General features: G+C 46.2%; 2 protein-coding genes across 2 annotated transcripts in view; one reads left to right on the top strand and one right to left on the bottom strand.

The window, feature by feature from the left end:
- Positions 1-15,071, top strand: part of NEB (nebulin) — a 100,867-nt gene extending 85,796 nt beyond the window's left edge. Inside the window, exons 129-138 of the mRNA XM_066553079.1 lie at positions 1,556-1,648; positions 7,661-7,753; positions 8,183-8,275; positions 9,851-9,943; positions 10,264-10,371; positions 10,623-10,806; positions 11,332-11,424; positions 12,187-12,339; positions 12,889-12,998; positions 14,426-15,071. Coding sequence (XP_066409176.1) covers positions 1,556-1,648; positions 7,661-7,753; positions 8,183-8,275; positions 9,851-9,943; positions 10,264-10,371; positions 10,623-10,806; positions 11,332-11,424; positions 12,187-12,339; positions 12,889-12,998; positions 14,426-14,599 — 1,194 coding nt within the window. The 3' untranslated portion in view covers positions 14,600-15,071. The remainder of the gene's footprint in view (positions 1-1,555; positions 1,649-7,660; positions 7,754-8,182; positions 8,276-9,850; positions 9,944-10,263; positions 10,372-10,622; positions 10,807-11,331; positions 11,425-12,186; positions 12,340-12,888; positions 12,999-14,425) is intronic.
- A 1,866-nt stretch (positions 15,072-16,937) lies between these two features.
- RIF1 (replication timing regulatory factor 1) overlaps positions 16,938-19,272 on the bottom strand; it is a 36,329-nt gene continuing 33,994 nt past the window's right edge. The window contains exons 30-35 of the mRNA XM_066553814.1: positions 18,990-19,121; positions 18,608-18,685; positions 18,398-18,513; positions 17,948-18,101; positions 17,575-17,683; positions 16,938-17,302 (exon numbers count right to left, since the gene is read on the bottom strand). Coding sequence (XP_066409911.1) covers positions 17,106-17,302; positions 17,575-17,683; positions 17,948-18,101; positions 18,398-18,513; positions 18,608-18,685; positions 18,990-19,121 — 786 coding nt within the window. The 3' untranslated portion in view covers positions 16,938-17,105. The remainder of the gene's footprint in view (positions 17,303-17,574; positions 17,684-17,947; positions 18,102-18,397; positions 18,514-18,607; positions 18,686-18,989; positions 19,122-19,272) is intronic.

The following is a 19,272-nucleotide window of genomic DNA, read 5'->3' as shown; positions in this document are numbered from 1 at the left end:
GGGGCCTTTTCCTTTAGCAAATGTGGCAGGGATGCATTGGAAGTGTTCTGGGAGGGTTGGAATGTGTGGAAAGGCGAGGGAAGTGCCACAGAAACCAGGAGAGAGCTAGAAATTATATGTGTGTAATACAAAATATATTTTTAAATGTTTAAAATATAAAATCCTATATTTATTGATTAATATGCATTTTACATATTATATAGAATTTTTTATAATATATAATACAGAATATTATTTATATATAAATATATATTTTTTCCCAATATACCATCTAAATCCACCCTCCTTCAGCCACAGTCCTAGCAGGGTTTAAATGAGTTTTTTATCCCAAGGGATTTTTCCCCCCAGGCTGTGTCAGCAGCCGCGCTCTGGTGCTCTGGGTGGTTTTGGTGCTGCTTTGATTCTGTTTTTTGCCCCTCATCCCACAGGTGTTGTACAAGGAGGAGCTGGGGACAGGAACCCCCACCCCTGTCACCCCCGAGATTGAGAGGGTCAAACGCAATCAAGAACACATTAGCTCGGTAGATTTGAGTTCCAAAAGCCAAAAAAAATATCCCTCTTAATTGATTTAAAAAAATTCTTAACCCCAAAATAATTGATTGACACCAGAGCATCCCCTTCCTTGTGTTCTGCCATTTTTCCCTGTGTAATCCCCGATTTATTTTGATTAGATCCATCACTAATGAGTTTGGATCCCTTCTTCGTTTTTCTCCTGCCATATTTTTTGTGATCTGCTTTTCCTTTCATTAATCACTTCAATCCTTGATGATTTTTGATTTCCCCTGGTTTCCCATGTATAAAACCCAAACTATTCCTTGTGTGACCCAAATCTGTGGCTGTGATGGGTGTGGGATGGGAAATCAGCTGGGATTGGTGCCTGCATTGCTCCTGCCTTGGGACTGAGCCTTTTCCTTTGGGTTTGAGCCTTTTCCTTTGGGTTTGAGCCTTTTCCTTTGGGTTTGGTGTCTTTGCCTTTGGGATTGGTGCCTTTTCCTTTGGGTTTGAGCCTTTTCCCTTTGGGTTTGGTGAATTTGCCTTTGGGTTTGAGCCTTTTCCTTTGGGATTGGTGCTTTTCCTTTGGGTTTGTGCCTTTTCCCTTTGGGTTTGGTGAATTTGCCTTTGGGTTTGGTGCTTTTTCCTTTAGCAAATATGGCAGGGATACATTGGAAGTGTTCTGGGAGGGTTGGAATGTTTGGAAAGGCGAGGGAAGGGCCACTAAAACCGGAAGAGAGCTAGAAATTATATGTGTGTAATACAAAATATATTTTTAAATGTTTAAAATATAAAATTCTATATTAATTGATTAATATGCATTTTATATATGATATAGAATTATTTATAATATATTATATAGAATATTATTTATATGTAAATATATATTTTTCCCCAAAATCCCACCTAAATCCACCCTCCTTCAGCCACAGTCCTAGCAGGGTTTAAATGAGTTTTTTATCCCAAGGGATTTTTCCCCCCAGGCTGTGTCAGCAGCCCCTCTCTGGTGCTCTGGGTGGTTTTGGTGCTGCTTTGATTCTGTTTTTTGCCCCTCATCCCACAGGTGTTGTACAAGGAGGAGCTGGGGAGAGGAACCCCCACCCCTGTCACCCCCGAGATTGAGAGGGTCAAACGCAATCAAGAACACATTAGCTCGGTAGATTTGAGTTCCAAAAGCCAAAAAAAATATCCCTCTTAATTGATTTAAAAAAATTCTTAACCCCAAAATAATTGATTGACACCAGAGCATCCCCTTCCTTGTGTTCTGCCATTTTTCCCTGTGTAATCCCCGATTTATTTTGATTAGATCCATCACTAATGAGTTTGGATCCCTTCTTCCCATCTTTTCTCCTGCCATATTTTTTTATGATCTGCTTTTCCTTTCATTAATCACTTCAATCCTTGATTATTTTTGATTTCCCCTGGTTTTGCCATGTATAAAACCCAACCTATTCCTTCTGTGACCCAAATCTGTGGCTGTGATGGGTGTGGGATGGGAAATCAGCTGGGATTGGTGCCTGCATTGCTCCTGCCTTGGGATTGAGCCTTTTCCTTTGGGTTTGAGCCTTTTCCCTTGGGTTTGAGCCTTTTCCGTTCAGTTTGGAGCCTTTTCCTTTGGGTTTGCTGACTTTGCCTTTGGGATTGGTGCTTTTCCTTTGGGTTTGAGCCTTTTCCTTTGGGTTTGGTGCCTTTTCCTTTAGCAAATATGGCAGGGATACATTGGAAGTGTTCTGGGAGGGTTGGAATGTGTGGAAAGGCGAGGGAAGTGCCACAGAAACCAGGAGAGAGCTAGAAATTATATGTGTGTAATACAAAATATATTTTTAAATGTTTAAAATATAAAATTCTATATTTATTGATTAATATGCATTTTACATATTATATAGAATTTTTTACAATATATAATAGAGAATATTATTTATATATAAATATATATTTTTTTCCCAATATACCATCTAAATCCACCCTCCTTCAGCCTCAGTCCTAGCAGGGTTTAAATGAGTTTTTTATCCCAAGGGATTTTTCCCCCCAGGCTGTGTCAGCAGCCGCGCTCTGGTGCTCTGGGTGGTTTTGGTGCTGCTTTGATTCTGTTTTTTGCCCCTCATCCCACAGGTGTTGTACAAGGAGGAGCTGGGGACAGGAACCCCCACCCCTGTCACCCCCGAGATTGAGAGGGTCAAACGCAATCAAGAACACATTAGCTCGGTAGATTTGAATTCCAAAAGCCAAAAAAAATATCCCTCTTAATTGATTTAAAAAAATTCTTAACCCCAAAATAATTGATTGACACCAGAGCATCCCCGTCCTTGTGTTCTGCCATTTTTCCCTCTGTAATCCCCACTTTATTTTGATTAGATCCATCACTAATGAGTTTGGATCCCTTCTTCCCATCGTTTTCCTGGCATATTTTTTTATGATCTGCTTTTCCTTTCATTAATCACTTCAATCCTTGATTATTTTTGATTTCCCCTGGTTTCCCATGTATAAAACCCAAACTATTCCTTGTGTGACCCAAATCTGTGGCTGTGATGGGTGTGGGATGGGAAATCAGCTGGGATTGGTGCCTGCATTGCTCCTGCCTTGGGACTGAGCCTTTTCCTTTGGGTTGGAGCCTTTTCCCTTGGGTTTGGTGTCTTTTTGCCTTTGGGTTTGGTGCCTTTTCCTTTGGGTTTGAGCCTTTTCCTTTGGGTTTGAGCATTTTCCTTTGGGTTTGAGCCTTTTCCCTTTGGGTTTGGTGAATTTGCCTTTGGGTTTGGTGCCTTTTCCTTTAGCAAATATGGCAGGGATGCATTGGAAGTGTTCTGGGGGTGTTGGAATGTGTGGAAAGTTGAGGGAAGTGCCACAGAAACCAGGAGAGAGCTAGAAATTATATGTGTGTAATACAAAATATATTTTTAAATGTTTAAAATATAAAATCCTATATTTATTGATTAATATGCATTTTACATATTATATAGAATTTTTTATAATATATAATACAGAATATTATTTATATATAAATATATATTTTTTCCCAATATACCATCTAAATCCACCCTCCTTCAGCCTCAGTCCTAGCAGGGTTTAAATGAGTTTTTTATCCCAAGGGATTTTTCCCCCCAGGCTGTGTCAGCAGCCCCTCTCTGGTGCTCTGGGTGGTTTTGGTGCTGCTTTGATTCTGTTTTTTGCCCCTCATCCCACAGGTGTTGTACAAGGAGGAGCTGGGGACAGGAACCCCCACCCCTGTCACCCCCGAGATTGAGAGGGTCAAACGCAATCAAGAACACATTAGCTCGGTAGATTTGAATTCCAAAAGCCAAAAAAAATATCCCTCTTAATTGATTTAAAAAAATCTTAACCCCAAAATAATTGATTGACACCAGAGCATCCCCGTCCTTGTGTTCTGCCATTTTTCCCTCTGTAATCCCCACTTTATTTTGATTAGATCCATCACTAATGAGTTTGGATCCCTTCTTCCCATCGTTTTCCTGGCATATTTTTTTATGATCTGCTTTTCCTTTCATTAATCACTTCAATCCTTGATTATTTTTGATTTCCCCTGGTTTCCCATGTATAAAACCCAAACTATTCCTTGTGTGACCCAAATCTGTGGCTGTGATGGGTGTGGGATGGGAAATCAGCTGGGATTGGTGCCTGCATTGCTCCTGCCTTGGGACTGAGCCTTTTCCTTTGGGTTTGAGCCTTTTCCTTTGGGTTGGAGCCTTTTCCCTTGGGTTTGGTGTCTTTTTGCCTTTGGGTTTGGTGCCTTTTCCTTTGGGTTTGAGCCTTTTCCTTTGGGTTTGAGCATTTTCCTTTGGGTTTGAGCCTTTTCCCTTGGGTTTGGTGTCTTTGCCTTTGGGTTTGGTGCCTTTTCCTTTGGGTTTGAGCCTTTTCCCTTTGGGTTTGGTGAATTTGCCTTTGGGTTTGGTGCCTTTTCCTTTAGCAAATATGGCAGGGATGCATTGGAAGTGTTCTGGGGGTGTTGGAATGTGTGGAAAGTTGAGGGAAGTGCCACAGAAACCAGGAGAGAGCTAGAAATTATATGTGTGTAATACAAAATATATTTTTAAATGTTTAAAATATAAAATCCTATATTTATTGATTAATATGCATTTTACATATTATATAGAATTTTTTATAATATATAATACAGAATATTATTTATATATAAATATATATTTTTTCCCAATATACCATCTAAATCCACCCTCCTTCAGCCTCAGTCCTAGCAGAGTTTAAATGAGTTTTTTATCCCAAGGGATTTTTCCCCCCAGGCTGTGTCAGCAGCCCCTCTCTGGTGCTCTGGGTGGTTTTGGTGCTGCTTTGATTCTGTTTTTTGCCCCTCATCCCACAGGTGTTGTACAAGGAGGAGCTGGGGACAGGAACCCCCACCCCTGTCACCCCCGAGATTGAGAGGGTCAAACGCAATCAAGAACACATTAGCTCGGTAGTTTGGAATTCCAAAAGCCAAAAAAACCAATCCCCTTTAATCGATTTTAAAAGGCTTTTTAACCAACAAAACAATATTTTTGTTTCCTTATAATTGACTTACCCAAAAAATAATATCCTGGTCCCTCTCAGAAATTAGTTTCCTTTATCGTTATTACTTACATTGTTCTTATTCCCTTGATTTTTAATTACATAATTTTAGTAATTGAATCCCACCTTTTGGAGTGTGATTGCCTATTTTTTTAACTCTTAAAAACCCACAATTTTTGGCTTAATTAGTCTCAGAAATCCCTTTTTTAATGCTAAAATAGCCACCCTATTTCCTTTATTAATCCAAACAACCCCCTTTTTTAAACTCTTAAGATCCACCCTATTTTCTTTATTTAGCCCCAACAATCCTGGTTTTTTAACTAAAAATCCACCCTGTTTTCGTAATTAAGTCTCAAAAATCTTTTTTTTTTAACTCTTAAAAACCCACCCTCTTTCCTTATTTATCCCAAACAATCCCTTCTTTTTTAACTCTTAAAAACCCACCCTGTTTTCCTTATTTAGTCTCAAGAATCCTTTTTTTTTTTTTAACTCTTAAACCCACGCTGTTTCCTTTATTTAGCCCCAACCATCCTGGGTTTTTTGAACTCATAAAAACCAACCCTCTTTCCTTATTTCATCCCCACAATTCTTTTTTTTATCTCTAAAAACCCACCATGTTTTCCTAATTCATTCCCCACAATTCCTTTTTTAACTCATAAAGCCTCACCCCCTTTCCTTAGTTAGTCCCAACACTTTTATTTTTTTTTTTTAACTCTTAAAAACCCACCCTCTTTTCCTTATGTAATCCCCGTTCAGTTTTGTTCCGTGGAGTGAATTCTCCCGATTTTCCTGATTTTACCCTGGAGAACTAAACCGTGCCTGGGTGGGATGTGCTGGGCTGGGAGAGGATCCAGAGCTGCTTTATTCGGGATTGTTTGGTGCTTTCACAGCTTTTCCTGCCCGGTTTTGTGTCCAGGCGTGAGCAGCGCTGCTGTTTGGAGCAGGATTCCGGCTTTCCTCCCTCCCATCCCGGATTTCTGTCCCGGTTTTCCCGCAGGTTCTGTACCGGGAGGAGCTGGGCACGGGCACCCCCATCCCGATCACCCCCGAGCTGGAGCGGGTCAGGCGCAACCAGGAGCACCTCAGCTCGGTACCGTGGGCAGCAGGAGTGCTCCCTCTGACTGTGCTCCTTAACCTCCCTTAAAACACACCGTTCCTCTCCTCCTCCTGCTCAATCAACTCACAAACACATCCCTCAAACATCCTCACAAACACCACTAACAATCCTCACAAACACATCCCTGCAAAAACATCCCCACAAACACATCCCCACAAACATCCCCACAAACACCATAAACAATCCTCACAAACACATCCCCGCAAAAACATCCCCACAAACACATCCCCACAAACACATCCCTGCAAACATCCTCACACCATAAACAATCCTCACAAACACATCCCTACAAACACCACAAACACATCCCCACAAACACATCCCCACAAACACATCCTCACAAATATCCCCACAAACACCACAAACACATCCTAATAAACACATCCTCACAAACTCCACAAATACATCCCCACAAACACATCCCCACAAACACATCCTCACAAACACCACAAACACATCCCCACAAACACATCCTCATAAATAATCCCCACAAACACCACAAACAATCCCCACAAACATATCCCCACAAACACATCCTCACGAACACATCCTCATGAACACCACAAGCACATCTCCACAAACACATCCTCATAATCTATCCTCCCTTACTTGTGTTACTGACCTCCCACTTCTTCACTGATGGAATTATTTACAAATATTTACGTTGCTCGGATTTATTTACAAATATTTACATTCTTCTTAACGTTTTTAACCATTTTGTTCCCTGTTCCATCTTCCCTTTATATGTTTTATATCTTTTATATCTAAAATTCTTCGTGCATTGTTTTAACCATGGAAGAGGGAGGGTGTGATTTCTCAGGAGGCTGCAGTGGGGGTTAAAAAGCTCCCATTCCACAAGAAAATTTGGATTTGATGAGTGCTGATGGCTTTGGATGGTTTCTTGTTGTGCAGGTGTTGTACAAAGAGAGCGTGGGGACAGGGACCCCCACTCCTGTCACCCCCGAGATGGAGAGGGTCAAACGCAACCAGGAGATTTGCAGCTCGGTACTTTGCCAAGAGCAAAACTCCCCTTTAACTCTTTAAACCCAGAGCTGAAAGCTTTTAACTCTTTCCAAGCCCTTTTTAACTGTTTGGAGAAGGATTTGTCCCAGAATAATGCAGCTCAGAGCAGAGCTCGCTCCTCACTCGTGGCTTTCTCCAGTTGGAATGTTAACTCGGGCCAGTTGATCTTGGTTTTAAGAGTGATTTTAATGTCCTGCTCTAATCCTAAACCCTCTCCTCTCCTTTTCTCTGCAGTGCTGCCATTTCTTTTAATTGGGTTTAATTGCTAATTTCTTTTAGCAGTTAATTGGGTTTTCTGCCGTGCTCAGCCCCTCCAGGGGGATTTTGTGCTCTTTGGTACTTACCCCATTTATCAGCAGCCGTTCAAGCCAGGCTGCCAAACTACTCCAGTACTAAACCAGTGCCCAGGACCTGCTCTAAAATCACTTCTGGACTAAATCCGAGGGCCGAGGAAGGCGTGGGGAGAGCTGGGGCTGACTGTGCCTTTCTCCGGCTTCTCTCATCCCGCAGGTGTTGTACAAGGAGAACATAGGGAAAGCCACCCCCACGCCCGTCACTCCCGAGATGGAGCGAGTCAAACGCAACCAGGAGATCATTAGCTCGGTACTTGCGGCAGGAAAAGTCCCCCAAAACCGCAGCGGAGTGTTTAACCCGGCTGGAGCCTCAGCAACCTGCGCTTATTAACCCCTGAAACGCCTCTGCCCCGAGGCCCCGTGCTCACACACAAACCGCACCGGCTTCCCTTGAACGCTGCCCCAGGCAGGGTTTTAATAGGGAAAAAAAAAAAAAATCCCTTTTTGGGATGGGTGGTGTTGTCCTGATTGAATTTTTTAAACCCTTTCTTACTCCCCCTGTGCTTTGCCGCCATTCCTGCATCCCAGATTAATTAATGGCAAAGCTCCAACTCCTCCCCATGCCCCAGCCCTAACTTGGTGGGACGGCTCCCAAGCTGTTTGTTCTGCTTTTTGGGCTTTTTTTGTTGTTTTTCTTTTCCTTTTCAATGACGTTTGGGTACTCCCTTGTATCCTGTAGGTTTTGTACAAGGAAAATGTGGGGAAGGTGACCCCGACCCCCATCACCCCCGAGATGGAGAGAGTCAAACGCAATCAAGAGATCATTAGCTCGGTACCTTCCCAGAAATTCCTGCTTTCCTCTGTGCTTCAACTTAATCAAGTAACAGCCTAACTCCCACTCAGAGCTGGTTTTAATTTAAAAAGAGATGAGTTTCTTTTTTTCCTGCGCATTAATTGCTCTTTCTAAACCCAAATTACTTTGGTGTTAACGGTGTGATCCAGAGTTTTAGGCCTTTTTTACAACTTGGTTTGTGAATTTGTGGGTTCTATCCAGACCATCTCAGGAGCTCAGATCCCTTGGTGGGGATCAGGGAATGTTTGGGTTGAAAGGGACACAGAGCTCATTCATTCCCTTACCTCTCACTAGCCCAGGTTTTCCAGGGATATTCAGGCTTCTCTCTGTGTTCAGTGTTTCACCTTCCATTGGATTTTCAGGTGGATTTGACTTCAGGGAAAAGCACCCATTCCTGACATCATTACTGGGGCAGTGTGGCGACAAAACTTCCACCTCCCTCCTAAACAGATCAGGAATTGCTTCAACTATAGATTAAATAAAGCAGATAAAGCATTTCTTACACAGCTTTTTAGAGCCAGAGGCACTTCCTGAGCCTCTGGAGCCACCTGGATAGAGCCCTTCACCCCAAATCCCACTTTTCCCCTCCTTGTTCCTCACTAAACGTTTGAGGTTTTGAAATCCGGTAACAAAGTAATAATTTGTGTTGAGCCGCGGTGTTTCGGGGCTGTTTAAGAGCCCGGCTCGTGTTTGTCCCGCAGGTGTTGTACAAAGAGAACGTGGGGCAGGCGACCCCCACGCCCGTCACTCCCGAGATGGAGCGAGTCAGACGCAACCAGGAGCAGATTAGCTCGGTATTCCCGCAGGAAAACCCTGCCCAGACCTCGCACCGCCCTGCTTAACACCCGAGGAGGGCCAGGAGCTCTTCTGAATAACCTCACTCTGCCTGGTTTTATTTAACCCTCTAATCTTTTCTTTCAAAAGTCACCTCTTAAGTACTGGAATTCTAAAGGATCTTTTTGTCATTTAACTTGTTAATACGATTTTTCCTGACTTTTTCCCCCACCCTTTCCTAATTTGAAAGGATTTTTTTTTTGTCATTTAACTTGTTAATACGATTTTTCCCTAATTATTATTATTATTTTTTTTTTTTTTCTCCTAACGGCTGGTGTTGAGTGCAAGCCCAGTAACACCCCGGTGTGGTGTGTAGTTCTGCCCTGTGACTGAGTTCCTCTGTGGTCTGTAGGTTGCATACAGGGAAGGTTTAGGGAAGGCCACTCCCAGCCCGGTCACTCCGGAGATGGAGAGAGTCAAGCGGAACCAAGAACAAATCAGCTCGGTACTGAGAGCACCGCAAACGCCTTGTGTCAAAAATAACCATCCTCAGCCAAACTCCACCTAATTCAGCCTTATTTCCCCAGTTTTCCTTATTTTTGCCTATTTTCCCTTTGATGTTTTAAATTATTTTTTTTTTTACCTTTTGCCAATAACGTTTCAGCTGCTTTGTTTCCCGAGATCTTTTCCACTCTGCAGGGCTGAGTTTGCTTGAACATTAACCCCAGTCCCTGGAAAAGCTGGAATTCTCCCAGCCTGAGCTGTGTTTGTGCCCTGCAGGTGCTGTACAAGGAGCACATGGCCAAGGGAACTCCGACCCCGCTGACCCCGGAGATGGAGAGAGCCAAACGCAACCAGGAGAACATCAGCTCGGTGGGTGCAACACAGGAGAGGGACTTTTCAACCCTGAAACCCTCGCTCAGACAGGAGAGGTTTGGAAGGATGTGGGATTCTTCAAAACTTCCTGGCGCAATCAAGTATTTCTGTGGTGAATTGGGTTCTCTTGGGGAGTTTTTAAGCAGTTAAATTTCAAATTACGGCCGTAGTACCCCGTGACATATAAAATTATGGTGCTTCAGTAAGAGTCACTTATAAAAAAATTGTATAAAAATCTGGGACTGGCCCTTCTCTGGCAGCCTGGTGCTCCAGAGGTGACTCCAGAGGTGACTCCTGTGCTTCTCCTCCCCGGGCAGGTTCTTTACTCTGACAGTTTCCGCAAGCAAGTCCAAGGAAAAGCCGCCTACGTCCTGGACACGCCGGAGATGCGGCGCGTGCGGGAGACCCAGAAACACATCTCCACTGTAAGAGCTCTGCCAGAGGCGGCCTTCCCCTGGGGGTTCAGTAGAAAAGGAGTTCAATATAAAGTTCAATAGAAAAGGAGTTCAGTATAAAACTAACCCTGCCTGGTAGCAAGGACGACGTGTCCTCCCAGCTTTGGGTACTGAAGGCGTTGATGCTAAAGCAAGTCTGGGATTCGGATTGGGAAGGGCAAAGCTCAGGAGCTGGCAATGCCCCCGAGGGAAGCAGGAATCACAATCCTTTGGAATTGCAGGTGAAGTACCACGAGGACTTTGAGAAGAGCAAGGGGAGCTTCACGCCCGTGGTGACCGACCCCATCACGGAGCGCGTGAAGAAGAACATGCAGGACTTCAGTGACATCAGCTACAGGGGCATCCAGAGGAGGGTGGTGGAGATGGAGCGGAAGCGCGTGGACCAGGACCAGGAGAACCTCACAGGTCAGGAGACCTGGGCACATCTGCTACAGGAGGGGTTTCATTTAAGCTCAGCCACATCAATTCCAATCATCATTACTTGGTCATGTTCTCATCCAAGTCCTTTTTGGAAATATTCTCTGCCAGCAGCTGTAAATGACCTGTGACCTGCTGTCCCCACCTTGATAATGTCACATTGCATTTGTGATTCTTCTATTTTGGACTCCATCTCTATCTATTAGAGAAATACTTTGCTGTAGATTGATTGTAAAAAAGCCAAATTTATGCTATAGAATTGAGAAGCACTAAATTATAAAAGAAGGGTGATTTTTCAAAGAATTCCATATTGTTTTGGGGTGCAGGGACATTAAAACCCATCCAGTCCCACCCTGCCATGAGCAGGACACCTTCCACTATCCCAGGGTGCTCCAAGCCCCATCCAGCCTGGCCTTGGCCACTCCCAGTGTGAGGAGGACTCACCCCCTGTCCTGCTGTCCTCCAGGCTGTGCTGCTCAGCCTCTCCTCAGGAAATGTCCCTTTTTCCTGCAGGGCTCCGGGTGTGGAGAACCAACCCCGGCTCCGTCTTCGACTACGACCCCGCCGAGGACAACATCCAGTCCCGGAGCCTGCACATGATCTCAGGTGTGTCCCAGGGGCTGCAGGGGCAAAATGGGATTGAACTCCTGCAAGGGTGGGGTCTGGGTGCCAAACAGAGCTGAGACCCCAAGGGACACAGGGGACAGAGGAGAAATTGGCTGTAGCTGCTCCTCACCAGTGTAACTAATGGCCAAAAAATACATTATTAATTTTCCTTTTGTAAAAGGATCCAGCAGAGGCAGGAGGAGGATTGTTTATATGATCCACAGGTGCCATGGTACAACCTGTGCTTCCTTTTGGAATTACTGTGCAGGCTGTTCTCAGTGACCTTTTTTTTACTTCCTGTCTGAAAGGAAAAATACCTGGATGGTAGAAAATCGTGGGGATAGCCCTGTGCTGTGTCAGGAAGAAAATCACAGGATAATTAGAATAACAATTTTTTTAAGCTATGAAAACTAAGGGAAAAGAGGCTGGAGAAAAGATAAAATACTGTGAATATTGAAGAGCAGGACTTCAGCATGGAATGCTTAAAAAAGCATTGGGAAATCCCACTATGGTACACTGGGATTGTGGAAAAGTTGAGCTTAGCAGGGCTGGGTTCTATGAGGTCTCAGCTCTAGGGTTGGTAACTCTGAGAGCCCTGGGACTGGTGACTCCAAGTGCCCCAGGGGTGGTGACTCTGAGCCCTGGGTTTGGTGGCTGTGAGCCCCAGGGTGGTGGCTCCAGGAGCCCCAGGGGTGGTGGCTCCAGGAGCCCCAGGGTGGTGGCTGTGAGCCCCAGGGGTGACAGTCCCCGCTGTGCCCCCAGTCCAGGCGCAGCGCCGCAGCCGCGAGCACTCGCGCTCCGCCAGCGCCCTGAGCATCAGCGGCGCGGCCGACGAGAAATCCGAGCCCTCGGAGGGCACCGACCAGCGCCTGTCCTACTACAGCAACAGGGGCTTCTTCACCACCACGGCCACAGGTACAGCCACCCCGGGGGGACACACGGGCTCCCCACTGCTCGTGGCAGCCAGGGAAAAACACGGCTCCAAAATGCTGAGTCGCACACAAGCAACAGCCGTAAATGTGTTTTAAACTGACCTTAACCCACCCCTGTGACACATCCCTGATCTTCATCCCAGCCAGCTCCACCACAATCCCATAATCCCCACACAATGATCTCTATCCAGGTCTGCTCTATCACAATCCCATAATAATCCCACACAATGATTTCTATCTCAACCATCTCCATCACAATCCCATAATAACCCCACACAATGATCCTTCTCCAGAGCAGCTCCATCACAATCCCATAATAAACAACTCTCGCACAATGATCTTTATCCAACCAGTTCCACCACAATCCCATAATCCCCACACAATGATCTCTATCCCAACTACCTCCATCACAATCCCATAATAATCCCCACACAATGATTTTTATCCCAACTACCTCCATCACAATCCCATAACAAAAGCCCCACACAATGATCTTTGTCCATCCCATAATAACCCCACCCTCTCTCTGCAGTGGGCTACAAGCAGGTCAAGACCATTGAGCTGCCACAGCAACGCTCATCCTCAGTGGCCACCCAGCAAACCACGGTGTCCTCAGTGCCTTCCCACCCCTCCACTGCTGGGGTGAGTAACCCTGGGGCACCCGGAGGGGTCACAGCCACTGATTCATAATTAATTAACACTATTAATAGTGTTAATCCAAGACCGAGTTGGTGGCATTCCAGTCTATGGGGCTGAGGGTCTGTATGAAACCAGGTGTGACAGGGACTTAAGGGGGACAGAGCCTCCCCTGGGCCTGGAAAGTTGGAATGAGCACCTGGAAATTTGGAAACCTGGAATGGGCATTTGGAAACCTGGAATGGGCATTTGGAAACCTGGAATGGGCTCTTCTTCCTCCTCAGCCCTTGAAAAGTGAGGGGTGGGAGGAAGTGCTCCTTCAGGGATTGCCTCTGGAGTCAAGGACAGTGGGAATGGCATCGCCCCCAAAACTGCTGGGAGGCAACAACTTGAAAGTGACACTTGGAGCTGGTGGTGCCCAAGGCCACTGTGGGGACACTGCTCAGGCTCAGTGCCACCAGCAGCCCCCGGGGCTGTGGCACTCAGGCACCCAAGGGGCTCAGGGAGGGAGGAGAATCCACAGCCAGGTTTGAAGGAGCAGCCAGACCCTGCCATGACACCAATCCCAACCCCTGGGGTTTGACCATGTCCCTTCTGTCCCTGCACAAGACATCCCAGGCCTTCTCAGGGTTTGACCACGTCCCTTTGCGTCCCTGAAGACATCATGTCCCCTGTAAAGCTCTGACCGTGTCCCTTCCGTCCCTGCAGAAAACATTCCAGGCTATGTCAGGGCTTGCCTGTGCCCCTTTTGTCCCATGTCAAGGTGTGACCATGTCCCTTCTGTCCCTTGTGTCCTTTCTGAAGAGGGTCTGGGCCAAGCCAGAGTGTGACCATGTCCCTTCTGTCCCTTGTGTCCCTGCAGAAGATGTCCCAGGCCATGTCAGGGTGTGACCGTGTGACCACATCCCTTCTGTGCCATGTCGGGGTGTCACCATGTCCCTTCTGTCCCTTTGGGTCCCCTGTGTTCCTGCAGAAGACATTCTAGGCCATGTCAGGGTGTGGCCACATCCCTTCTGTCCCATGTCAGGGTGTGACCATGTCCCTTGTGTGCCCTGTAAGGCTCTGACCCCGTCCCTCCTGTCCCTGCAGAAGTTCTGAGTGATGTCAGGGTGTGGCCATGTCCCTTGTGTCCCCTGTAAGGCTCTGACCCTGTCCCTCCTGTCCCTGCAGAAGTTCTGAGCAATGTCAGGGTCTGACCATGTCCCTTGTGTCCCTTCAGAAGAGGTTCTGAGCCATGTCAGGCTCTGGCCATGTCGCTCCTGTCCCTGCAGAAGTTCTGATCTCTGTCAGGGTGTGGCCATGTCCCTTGTGTCCCCTGTAAGGCTCTGACCCTGTCCCTCCTGTCCCTGCAGAAGTTCTGAGCAATGTCAGGGTGTGGCCATGTCCCTTGTGTCCCCTGTAAGGCTCTGACCCTGTCCCTCCTGTCCCTGCAGAAGACGTTCCGGGCCATGTACGACTACACGGCGGCGGACGCAGACGAGGTGTCCTTCAAGGACGGGGACACCATTGTCAACGTGCAGGCCATCGACGAGGGCTGGATGTACGGCACCGTGCAGAGAACCGGCAAGACCGGCATGCTGCCCGCCAACTACGTGGAGGCCGTGTGAGCCCCGGGGCTGGGACACCTGCCCCGAGCCCTCCTGCCCCTCTCAGCCACACCAGAAACAACTGCAGAGCAAAACACACCTGGAGTATTTCACACAACGTTTCCTAAAGTGCCTCTAAGCACTTCCTGCCTTTCTCCCAGTGCCAAACAGTCCCAGCTGCTGTCTGGGATTTCAAACGTTTCATCACACACTAAGACACTACACAACATCTCCACAATTCCAACACACACATTATATGATTCATTCTGCCACAAAGAGAATTTTACTGGGCTGTTCTAAAATGTTTCAATCTCTTCACTTGGTTTTCCATTTAAGCTTTGGATTTCAACCCGATTTATTTGGGGAGGGAAAAATCAAGCACCCCTCTCCTGCTTGCTGAGCTCTCATGAATGTGTTCTCCTGCAACTGTTCTGGGGGCAAAAGTTGTGATTTCTTGTAAATTAGTGATGAATAAAGCTGAGGTTCTGCAGTATGGATGGATGGGTGCTGTGGTGCTGGGAAAGGGAATTCACCCCACAAACTACTGAGGAGGGAAAGGACCCAGAGCTGGGGTCATTCCACACCTGAACATCAATTTTTGCTTCATCTACTGCAGCACTTGGCAGCAGCCACTCCACAGGAAAGAAGGGAATAAAAACCTCTGGATTTTCTATCTCCCATAGATTAAATCCAAGTTAACAGCAGGGGTTGTAGCATCACCCCTGAGGAATTCAGAGTCCAGAGGGAATTCCCAGCAGGGGCAGCCTGGAAGGGAAATGTCCCAACCTTCCCAAGGCAGGTCCAGCACTGGGAGTTGGGATCAAAACCCTTCCCATGGGTCAGGAACATCCTTACCTGGAAAGCTGAACTCTCCCTAAGGAGGCAGATCTGGAACCAAACCAACCAAGAAGAGCCACAGAGCTTCTTCCCCTTGTAGCTCCGGGCTGTTTGTCCTGTCCCTTTTCTCCATGAGACACAAACAGGGCAAAAAACACTGAGAGTTTTGCAGCCCAGATCCCACCCTGTCCTCGAGGACCTGCACCGGTGACATTCCAAGGTCCCTCCCAGCCTCGGGAATCCAAACCTGAGGGGAAGCTGGAGACAGAAAAAGCCCAGAAGCCACCAAAGCACGAGGCCACAACCAAGTCTGGGAACTATCAGCTCTTTTATTTGCCCATGTAAAAGTTGGAAAACCACCTGCAGCAGTTCCTTTCAATAAACACCCATCTGGATAGCTACAGTACAATATATACAGATCAGAATCCCAGAGGGAAAACCTGGGAGTTCTGGCTGAAGGTCTCCAAGCAGCAGCAATGCAGTCCATGCAATTAAAACTCCATAAATTATTACCCAACATCTGCTGTGAGTCTGTACACAATATACAAAGAGCTCTTGTCCAATCCATCATTTCCTCACGGAAAAGTCTTCCCAGCAGGAGAGCTGCTGCCAGCAAAGGCCAGGGGCACAGCCTGGGAGTCTCTCTCCCATGCAAGCACATTTCCTCTGAGCTTGAGTCGTACAAAAATACATGGAAAAATAGATCCAGTACAAATGCCAGGCTCCTGCTGGAAGGAATTAAGCCCAGCTCACCTCACAGGCGCTGCCAGAGCTCCAGAGGAGGCAGCTGGGGCAGGAGGGGGCAGAGCGGCAGCTGCAGCTCTCAGCCCCCTCTCAGCCAGAGTCTGCAGCAGTAAGAACACTTTGGGTTTGGAAAAAAATAATTTAATTACTCTGTTGGTTTGGTTTTTCACAGTCTCTGCTATTGCACAGCCTTGTCAGGTTTTTCTTTCACGGCCCGAAAGAAAGATGCATAGCAATCCCACAGGAACAGCTCTGCCAGGGAGGAAACAGCCCCACAGCTCTGGGAGGGGGAGGAACCAGCAGGAAATAAAGGCAAAAAAAAAAAAAAAAAAAGGCAAAAAAAAGGGAAAAAGGAAAAAAAAAAGGGGAGGAAAAAACGAAAAAAAAAGGGAAAAAAAAAGGGAAAAAAAAAGGAAAAAAAAGGAAAAAAAAAAGGAAAAAAAAGGGGAAAAAAGGGGAAAAAAAGGAAAAAAAAGGAAAAAAAAGGAAAAAAAAGGAAAAAAAAGGAAAAAAAAGGAAAAAAAAGGAAAAAAAAGGAAAAAAAAGGAAAAAAAAGGAAAAAAAAGGAAAAAAAAGGAAAAAAAAGGAAAAAAAAAGGAAAAAAAGGAAAAAAAAGGAAAAAAAGGAAAAAAAGGAAAAAAAAGGAAAAAAAGGAAAAAAAAGGAAAAAAAAGGAAAAAAAAGGAAAAAAAAAAGGAAAAAAAAAAGGAAAAAAAAAGGAAAAAAAAAAAGGAAAAAAAAAAAGGAAAAAAAAAGGAAAAAAAAAAGGAAAAAAAAAAAGGGAAAAGAAAGGAAAAAAAAAAGGAAAAAAAGAGAAGATAATAAATCCATGAAGATGTTAAGAACATATCCTGTAGCCCAAGAAGCAGCCTGAAGCAGTGAGGGAGCAGCAAGGAAGGCCAGTGGGGCAGTGCTGGAGCAGGCTCCTCCTCCCTGAGCAGGGGCAGCTACTCGGGGCCCTGGGCCTGCAGGCTCCTGGTGATGCTCGAGGCCATGGCCAGCAGCTTCTCCTGCATCTCCAGGAGCTGCCTGCCAGAGTAGCCACGGAGATCCTGGGAGCTCAGCTGGGCTGCCAGGGCCTGCACCTGCCCCAGCAGATCCACGGGGGGCTGCTCGCCGCCGCCGCCGCCTGCGTCCACCAGATCTGCAGGGAGGGAAAGGAGACAAGTGCAGGGAAAGCCGAGCAGAATTCCAGCTGGTTCTGTACAAAACCCCATCTCTGAGCAGCCTGCAATGCATTTATTCCGTGGGAAACATTCCCAGAGAGGCACTGCACACCCTGCACACCCTTCCTCGGGGTTAGGATAAAACTCAACCCAAAATAAAAACTGAAGGATGAGGTGTCCCCAGCAGGAGAGGATGAAGACAGCACAGCAGAACCCTCCAAACCCAAAGCAAAAAGCCACCAGCAGGTACCTGCTGCAAGTTTTTCCTCTTCTCCACTCAGAGATTTCTCCTCCACATCATTTCCAGGCTTCTCAGCATCTTCAGGCACTGTGCTTTCCTCCAACACCCGAGATTTCACCTGGGCGTTTTTTGGGGAGAGAAAACATTTTCAGATTGAAAAAAAAATACAAATAAATTACAGGGTTAAGATATATTTTAGCCCCATAATAAATCCAATCACTTTTCCTGTTAATAATAACAGTTTAACCAAGTCATCTGTATCTTAAACTCAACAGTACTGAGGCAGGCAGGGATTAGGTTTCAAAGTGCTGTTTTTAATGAAGGAAAAAAGGACACCATTCCTGCTGCAGTAAACGAGATCACTGCTGGAATTCCACTTTACCTGTTGCTCGTGGTATCCCTTCAGAGCTCTTTTGACATTGGAGACCTTGGGGGAGCGGATGGGGAGAGTTTTGATCTCCAGAGCTGTCAGAGTGCTCAGGTCTCCCACGGTCTTGATGTTCTTGGCTCGGATCAGCTGCCCCAGGCCCCTGGCGCTGCAGCAGGGGAGGCAAAATGGGGTTATTGGCACACAGGCAGGGAACATCCCCAGCTGGAGGGGACCCACAGGCTCATCAATCCAGCTCCTGGCCCTGCACAAACTCCCCAGCCCTGGGGAGCTTTCCAGTCATCAAATAAGTACTTGAAGAATGCCAAAATATTCACAAGTCTCTTCCTCACCCAACCAACCCCAATCCCTTCAAAGAATTCTGGCTAAAATTGTGGTTTGGTAGGCTCAGTCAGAGCTCAGTTTCTACTGAAATGTCACCTCCAAAAGCAAGGAGCCACTGACCAGATGTTGGATGTGATCTGAGGTAAAATGACATCCACAGGGGCCTTGCAGCCAGCCAAGGCAGGGTACACAAACTCCGAGAGGCACGGCAGGGACTCCTTGGCCATCTCTGTGATCTGGGGTAACACAAGCAAAGTGTTAAATTAACTGTCACCCACTGAATACAGGGAAAAAAAATAGAAGAGAAACATGAACCAAAGCACTTCTTACTAAACACTTCTTTGAGCTCTTAAATTTAAGGGTACGAGATCCTGGGGACAGAAATCCTTTGGTTGGAGTGGTAATGTGCTGGATAGAAAAAGAGGAAAAAAACATCTCAGGGTGGTAGGAATTGAGTCATTGGTAGGAATTCAGTTAACAGCAGGAATTCAGTTAATAGTGAGATTTTAGCCCCTGAAACCTCAGAGTTCACTGGAGTTCACAGCAACAGAATGAGTCAGGCTAAAGCAGTTTTGTTTCTTACACTTCTGCTCCTCAGCCCTTACAACTGTGCGTAAGTGACTGCAAACATGCACCAAAGCCACGCTGTGTTTATGATAAATACACAAATACTTGGGACACAACAGAACATTGTTCCAGGCTTTACCCTGACCTGCATGTTAGAGAGGATTTTAAGACTCCTGGAGGAGGGTGAGGAATGGGATCTGATGACAGGACTCCTCCTGTCGATGTCGTCTGCCAGGCCCTCCTGGAAAATGGGGTTTGCAAAAGACACTCGACGGATCTGGGGAGGAGAGAAGGAGGTTTTAGAGTGGGAACTCAACCCAGCACAGCTTGGGGAAGTCACTCTGAGGAGACAAAAAAAAAAAAAATCAGTTTGGAATCACTGAAGTTCTTGAAGGACCCAGGGAATGTCTGAGGCAAGGACAGACTGT

This window comes from Molothrus aeneus, chromosome 7, assembly GCF_037042795.1.
Source record: "Molothrus aeneus isolate 106 chromosome 7, BPBGC_Maene_1.0, whole genome shotgun sequence".
NCBI lineage: Eukaryota > Metazoa > Chordata > Aves > Passeriformes > Icteridae > Molothrus > Molothrus aeneus.
The sequence above is the reverse complement of the archived record's forward strand: the minus strand, read 5'-3'. Positions and strand labels throughout refer to the sequence as shown.